At 38.0% G+C, this 8,808-nt stretch overlaps 1 gene segment (V, D, J or C); it reads right to left on the minus strand.

Moving 5' to 3' along the window:
- Window positions 1-459: 459 nt before the first annotated feature.
- Window positions 460-2,244, minus strand: LOC126015882 (immunoglobulin heavy variable 1-18-like). The segment is given in 3 exon segments: window positions 460-558; window positions 1,812-2,119; window positions 2,199-2,244. Coding segments are annotated over 3 exon segments (453 nt in total).
- Between the last annotated feature and the right edge of the window lie 6,564 nt (window positions 2,245-8,808).

Genomic DNA, 8,808 nt, shown 5'->3' on the forward strand with positions numbered 1-8,808 from the left:
CAGGCAGGATCACCAGCAGGAACGCTAATGAAATCCATTCTCAGGCATCTGGAAACTACATGGCCCAAGATGGCTTCTGTGCCCTTCTGACTCCCGGCAGAAACCAGCAGGAATCAGTGTGTGTACATTCTGATCCACCTCTGAAGCAGGCAGGATCACCAGCAGGAATACTGATGAAATCTAGTCTCAGGCAGCTGAAAACCCACTTTCATTTATTTAATGCAGAATTTCAGCTCAAGATTATGGAGATACAAATATGCTCATGGACCAGTGCTTCACAAATACTACAGGAGATGATCTTGCCAACACCTGGAATTAATATCAGAGAAAATAAACTCCTGCTGTTGCACAGAATTTATAAAAATGAGCAAAGATATTACTCCAGGTATGAATGAATTTTACACAACTGTGTTAGAAATAGCACTGATCCAAATTTAAGTTGCAAATACAGTGACTTTGTCATGTAGATCCCAAATGTAAAAGGATCAGTTCCAATTTAAAATAGGGATGTGCCACATTCCCACTCAGGAGAAGCACACACCAAAGTGTAGTGCTCTCCTGAAAAGGAATTATTTGCCAAAAAGGCCCACTTAGAGCAGTCAAAATCACTTGACCCATTGCGTGGAGGGTTTGGCAATAATTCTAAATAGTGGCTATAACTATCTCTCTCTTTATTTTAAACCTTTATTAGAAATCAGGCCTTAGTAAATTCTTTCTAGGACAGTACAAATCCCGCCAAAAATCTCCCATTTAACAGCTCCCTGTAATTTTTGCTACCTTGGCGCCAAGAAACAGATTTTTCCATAACTTAGCTCAAAACAAAGTAATTTTCACTTTTCCCCCCGAAACTCTGAAACATTCCTCACTCTTCCAACTTCCATAATAATTACAAGCTGCCTTTTCACCTTCAGCATCAGCTCTTTAAAATGCTAATTTAAGCCAAAGTCCCTTCATTCTTCTCCCAGCCTCTTTGATGCCTAGAATTTGGATCTGCCTTCCTGCCTTTACCTTTTAAAAGCTGCCAGCTTAAAAAATAAATGTTTGTTCCTTGAAAACGCGAGTCCCCACGTATTCTGTGTGGTTTCATTTATTTCTACAATATATTTCCGTCATTAGCCATTCCGCGTGTCCACCTTTTCCCGTGGAATTTTTCCCGAACTCCACGAAGGATTTGTTTGCAGGTGCTGTAGACTGCAAACAAAATTTGGCTCACAGCAGGGATGCCCAATGAAGACAGTTCTAAGCCAGTAACTCTCCCAAACTCAAAAAACAGGAAGAACTAAAAAGTGGCATCCTCAAATGTAACCCAATTCAAATTTGCCTATTTTTCACACATATATGGTTTTTCCTGCCTTGTTTTTTTACACAAGTACAAATAAAACGGAACATTGGCCTTTGCTAATTTCTTTTCCTATACACAAATTTTAAATAATGCTTGTATAAACATTGAGTAAACAGTAATAATTTGCTGCATGCTAAGACCTACAGTACAAGAACATGCAATCACACATAAATTAACTACATGTGATTATTCTGTTAGCAACTGAAAATATCCAGCAGACAATTCTGAAGAAAAAAGTAAGAATACAAGAGTCTAGAAAAATACTGTGTTTCTATTGGTTATTGCTTAATGATAAAGGGATATACTGAGACTTTCAAATGAATACTGAGCCTGACACCTCCTGCTAAATCCCAGAAACCTAACTCTGCAGGAAGAAGTTAAGAGGCCTAAGCATTCCTCTAACCTCTTCACCCAGCACAGCTGCTTCTTTCTCAGGTTTCTGACATAGTCAGGATGTGGATTGTCACACTGTGTCTCTCGCACAGAAATATGTGCCTGTGTCCTCAGGCGTCAGATTTCTCATTTCCATGTAGGCTGTGCTGGTGGACTTGTCTGCAGTGAAGGTGACTCTGCCCTTGAACTTTTGTGCGTAGTTTGTACCACCACTACTAGGGTTAATATATCCCATCCACTCAAGCCCTTGTCCAGGGCGCTGCTGCACCCAGCTTATATCGTAGCTTGTGAAGGTGTATCCGGATGCCTGGCATGAGATCTTCACTGATGTCCCAGGTTTCCTCAACTCAGGCCCAGACTGCACTAGCTTCTGGGAGTCCACACCTGTGGGCAGAGATTGGATTGGAAGGACTTCCCTGACTGGGCCTAGCTCCCTTCTCATTCCAGGGACTGGGACCCTTACCTGTGGCCACTGTGAGCAGGAAGAGGATTTTCCATAGCCATTCCATAGTGAGGGATGTGCTCACACAGCCACGGTAGTGAATTGAGCTGAAGACTTGTGATATACTTACACACAAAAATTTCTGCATTTATTTCAATAGGCAGAAGTGTATTTGCATATTCAGAAGGGAGAATAATTATAGTTGAATCTTAGTCCAATATATAGAAGAAGCAAATGACTTACTAAGCTTAACTCTCAAGAGTGCGAACACTGAAATTTTGAGGTCATGAGCCACAACCTGTCCTGAACTCTGCAGTAGAGAAATTTCTACTGGACATTAGACAGACAGGTCATGCTACTCTCAGAGAACCTTCAGACAAGCTTTGCACTGTCACTTCCTTGGTCTATATTATCAGAAATTTTATGTAGATATTTTGGATTCACTCTATTTTAATTTTATGTGTTTTCTTATCAAATCCTCATGAATAAAAATTAAAAAGTATAGTTGTGTGTCCATCATACATGGTTCCCACACCTTTCTCTTTAGAAGTGTTCATTTACCACCCAAAATTTCTCCCATTAGACCTCCGCTTCAGCATCCATAGCCTGCCTTTAAGACAGACACATTCTTTTACTCCTTCTCTCTTTCTTTCTCTCTCTCATATATATATATGTATATATATGTATATATATATGTATATATATATATACATATATATATACTACTTTCCCTCTCATCTGACTCTAGTTTCCCAGTCCAGTATCATGGTTTGCAACAATGTTCTTGAGGATAATCATGTATATCTCTTTATTTCATTTCAGTTATCATTTGTTTACCATGAGCCTTTCCTATATTATTGTCATGTGTTTTGTTTCCTAGATTTATCTACCATAGTTTCTTTATTTACTCATCTGTTCTCGGGCACTTGCGTTGTTTCCAGATTCTTGCTAATGCCAGTTCTAAATTGATAACCTGACAACGAGGAAATGGAAACAACTAGTTCTAAGAACAAGTTATCCTTCCTCACCAGCCAATGATACGACAAAATGAGAAGACATGTCACCCTTCGATCTGTGCAAAAACCAAGATTGCTATAAACAGATGACTGGTAGTTACGACCAGTTCTAGATAGTAAGCATCCTGAGACCACCACCACCAACAAAAGCAAAAAGCTCTGACCTAGCTTTTGGTCTACAATCTGTTCAACAAACAAGATCTCCAATTCCAGAGGTCTGACTGAGAAAACTGCAAGTGAATGGGTCTTCCAGAATCATAACAATAGACTCTATCCCAGGCTCCATCCTCGGAGCAACATAATGAACAAGAACACCAACTACAGAAGATAAATTAAAATGACACCGAAGAAGCAGAACTGCTAGAAGTAGAAAGAAAGCCTTCATCATAAGCTCCATTCCTTGAGCTGCACAGTCACCAGGATCTCTAGATATAGAGGTCTGATTTCACCATCTATGACGAAGCAGAAGTCTTCCATACACCACAAAAGCACCGAGGAAAGAGTAAATGATCAAGCAAGGAATCTATAGTTAATCCCATGACAGTATACTTCAAGCGTGGAGAAACCCTGTATCTCCTAGGCCAAGGAAATTCCCTCTATAATATCCCCAATAGTTACTGTGCCTATGCAGGGGGAAAAATAAAAGAAAAAAAAGCACAAAATAATCATTTTCCACATATATATTTATATATTTATTGATTGATCGATTGTTTTTTTGATGTCCTTATTTTGGTGTAGATATTGAAGTTGATGTCTCCTTTTTATTTTATTTTAGTTTATCTTATCTTTCTCTTTCTTTTTGCACTCCGGCATAATTTGATTTCAGAACCGAGACTATTGTATGGTGCTTGTCTTTATTGCTGTAGTGCTCACTGGATATTTAATTTGACATTTCTTTTTTTATTGTAATGGTGTTTCAATTACCTTTTTCATGTCCTCTCTCAAACTGAGGTTGATAGCCACTAGCATATTTAAATTTTTAAATAGCATATTTAAGTTTTTTTCTTTTTATTCTTTACCCCATTCTATTGCTTTTTTTCTCCTCAAACAAAACCACATAACTTGATTTATCTGGCTCAGCCTCTCAAATAGAGGAAGAAACAAGGGAGGGCACCAGGACCAAACAGATGTATGATCACTGATAGTAAGCTAGACAAAGAGGAGACTACCTACTCTAGCAGCCTGGGGGGTGATGGTGGGGGATATGGGTTGCAGAAAGGGAATGGGGAAGAGGGGGGGACAAATTTGGTGGTGTGTATTCCCCTGATTCAATGTTAATATATACCTAAAATACTACTGTGAAAGATATGTAAGCCACTATGATCAAACAAAAATAAAAAAGACAGACAATTCTCTTACTCCTCTCTTTTTCTCTCTCCATATATATGTATATATATGTATGTATGTGTGTATATATATCTATATATCGATATATATCTATATATATTGATTTCCTTCTCATCTGACTCTACTTTCCCAGTTCAGTATAATGGTTGCAACAATGTTCCTGAGGATAATCATGTGTATCTCTTTATTTCCTTTCAATTATAATTTGTTGACCAGGATCCTTTCCTATATTATTGTCATAGTGTTTGTTTCTCTGTCTAAACATTTATATTATCTTTTATTATTAGTCTATTATTATTTATATTATCTATTTTCATTTCTATTATCTGGTTTTATTCTCATACTATTAGTTTTTTATATCCCATATCAGTGTAATCATTCTAATACAGCTACCTCCCATGTGACTCAATCTTTTTAGTATGATTCTACACATCTCTCTATTTATACACAAATTTTATTAATTCATTTTTCCCAACATCTGCATAGTATTAATTTCCTAGATATATCTACCATAGTTTCTTTATAAACTTATCTGTTCTCGGGCACTTGGGTTGTTTCCAGATTCTTTTTAATGTAGATAGTACTACAAAACTCATATGAGAGCAGTTGCCTCTTTCTTAGCATTGTGTTTTGGCATCCTTAGGTAATATTCCTAGGAGCAATATATCTGGATAAAATAGAAGTTAATTTGTAAATTTTTTGAGCATAGTCCATTTTCTCTATTTTCAAAATGATTGGTTTGGTCGACAGTCCCACCAGCAGTGGAAGAGGGTTTTGAAATTTTATTTGATCCCTTTAATTCATTAAACTTGTTTCTTGTTTCTTACTTTTTAGGTATGCAGATATCCTAGAAACATATTTCAGGGTATTCATGAACTTATTTTATTTCTACTTCTCCAACAATATAAAGTATTTCAAAACAACTCTGCTGACCATCAATAATTCCTTTACTGGTGGTTATATCCATTCCTTTCCTTTGAAAGCAGGAAACACCAGAACTTACGAAAACCTCTCATAGCACTCTGAATACACTCCTGATATAGCCTGGATTGTTATGCCCACAGCGCCCCCTCATGCCCAGTTCTGCTAGCAGTAAGGCTCTCTTTTTATTAATATTTTTATTTAAACACCTTGATTACAAAAATGATTGGATTTGGGTTTCAGTCTTGTAAAGACCACCCCCTTCACCAGTGCAACATTCTCATCATCAATGTCCCAAATATCTTATCTTGTGTGGGTTCCCAGCACTGCCACACTCATACCTCCTCTGAGGTTTTACCTGTTCACAGTCTCTGAGAGCTGAGTAGCATAAGGACTTGAATTCACACACTGTTCTTCTTTTAAATTATATTTAACTAACAGGACCTGAATTCACACAATGTTTTTTTAATTATATTTATTTAACAATGGTGTTAACATTATTGTGTTTATATACATGCACTGACAGATGACACCCAGCTTATAACCCCCCTAAAAAAGGTGTTCCCTGATCTTTCTCTTTCCCATAAATCTCATTTGATATGTGAAAGCCCAACTTCTCTGTCTCTACCTTCCAGTTCCTGGTGAACTTTGTACTAATTTAATCAAGAAATAGCAGTTCTGACTTATGGCCCTTCATAAATACCACAAGGAGAAGCCACTGACTACATGAATCTTTCCCGAGTGACTTGATTTATTAATCCTTTACCACTACAATGCTTCTTCAGACCATTTAGATAGGGGTTAGAAATACATTTCTTGGGGGTAAATTCACAACTTGTGAATTTTATTTTACAATAACCTACATACCAATGCACCTAAGACATTCTACCATTTACTCATGCATTTATTATTACAATAATTAATTCAACTATTTTCTCTCTAATTATTGGTAATATAATTTTCATTATTCTACATACAATTTATTTAATTCTTCATTTATAGTATTGTGATTACAAAGCTATCCATTGTTGATTTTGAGATACAATGTTTCAGCCCCAATATCACGCCCACTGTTGTTTTGAGAGTCCATACAATATCTCCCCCATTACAGTGCACTATTTCAACAAACATCTTTCAAAGTTTGATGATTAACATTTTCTATTTCAGTGTCGAATTTGTTGTTTGGATAATTAGTTCTGTTCTTCCTCTGGACTTCAAGTTCTGCATGGTTTCAAGCCATTTGCTTTCCATCTGCCATTGTATTTAGACCTTAGGGGCTACCAGAGCAAATCCCTGAGGGAAAAAGTCAGAGATGACTGAATGTGTGTGTCCAAAGGTGTATTACATAGACCACCCCTGAATAAGGAACTCTGACTTAGAAAGGAAGACACCAGACTCAAGAGGCCTTAGCTGTCTGTCTAAGGCAAGGGAGGATACTGGGCTCAAGAAGCCAGCTGTACCATAAGGGAGGGCACTAGGCATTGAGAGACATTGGGTGCCTTTCCATGAAGCACTCCTAAAAATGGGGAAGCTCATAGGGGACAAGGCATAAATATTATTTGCGACATAACTTCATCAGCATCCTAAGGAAATTACTTTGAGCCTTTCTTAAAAATCACTGAGATTTTTGTAACCCCCTGCCACAATCGTTGTGTATGCTCATGCAATTCTTTAAAGTCTCACAAAATTATTAGCTTTGCTATTGGCCTAAATGAGGTCATATTAAGGCTATATTTAGGGTTATTAAGGCTTAATATTTCAAGTTAATTTTAAGGGTTAATATTTTAGGCCTCAGCATGAACTGAAGAAAGGGCAAAATAATAACCAGTCCCCGGTAACTGAACTTTTCTGAAGGAGCACAGAAGCTAAAAGTTATGACCTTGGTTCCTAGAAATAAAAACACAGTTTGCCCTGTATAGTATGGCCCTAATTATTATGCCTTGCCAAAAATTTTGTGTAAGTGTCCTACTGTTACCCCCAGAGAACATGGAAAATAATAAAGAAACAAGATGCAACTTAATATATGTGTGCTTTAATCTGATCCCATCACTGACTCCAAGTATCCTTTTCCAGACACAGAGTCCTAGAATTCCATTAGTGTCTAGACAGTGGATGTGGAAAAACTCTTTAGTGCTCATAGTGGGGATAGAGGACTCAGAGCCGAAGAGAAGGAGAAGGTTCACCTGGGTTCATCAGAGAGCTGAACAAGCAGGTCAGTCCTGATCACCACAGAAAGATGATTTATCTGGTCTTTAAAAATGTTTCCTCAAAGGAGCTACTACAGACACTCTTGGTGACCAACACCTAGTAAAGCTCCCCTACTTCCTCCTGCATGTGATTTGTGTCTGGGCCCACAGAGACACTCCACCCCCTACTATGTGTCTTGTACGGTAGTACTGGGTGATGTCATCCTCCCTCAGGCTGCTCATTTGCAGAGTGCATGTTCATGCTGTTTTCTCTGGAGATAGTGAATTGACCCTTCACAGAACCACATAGCATTTTTCACCATTATTTTTAATGGTTGAGATTCACTCTAGACCCTTCCCTGGAGCCTGGAAGACCCATGCCATCCAGTAGTTGTTGAAGAGAAATCCAGAAGCCACACAGGACCATACAGAAGAGTCTCAGAGAGCCCCCAGGCTGCACTAAGTCTCACCCAGAATCCACCTGCTGCACCTGACCCTGGAACCCTGCAAACAGAAAAACATCCTGGTTAGGAAAGTCTCATCACTTTCCTTCCCTCCCCTTACTGCCCTGCTCAGTGTCTCTAAGATGTCATGAATTGCCTCTGAAACAGCAACCAGAGAAGCCAGCTCAGCTCACATTCCATGTTGGTTTTATGTGACCTCTGAGGGAAACCCTGAGAACCTCTGAATTGAGTCCTCTCCCAGATGTGAGGCTGGGCTGGGCTGTTTTCATCACACAGGGAGAGGCTCATTATGCATGATGAGAGAACTGAACTGAAAGAAAAGAATCAAGAAATAAAATAAAAACCAGCTATTTTTTCTTTGCTAGCTTTCTATATTACAGGCTTTGTTCTGATTGAATGAACATTTAACAAAATAAACAGAATTCTGTCATATATATCAGATCAAAAGGCAATGGCAATATACATAAAAATTTTAATGATGCAGAAACCTTTCTAGAGAGCAGTAACTTGAGAAATATATAAAACATTTACAAACAAGTATTACCCAGTATCTGAGTGCTAAATAACAGAGCTGGGAGGTTAAATAAAGAGAAGGACATATCTGTTGTCTTCCTTTTGTTGTTTTCACTCTTCCTTTCTTCTTGTTTCCAACTTTTAGAGTTCAATCTATTTCAAAGACAACTATGTTATAGGCAAG

Source organism: Suncus etruscus, chromosome 8 (assembly GCF_024139225.1).
Source record: "Suncus etruscus isolate mSunEtr1 chromosome 8, mSunEtr1.pri.cur, whole genome shotgun sequence".
Classification (NCBI taxonomy): Eukaryota; Metazoa; Chordata; class Mammalia; order Eulipotyphla; family Soricidae; genus Suncus; species Suncus etruscus.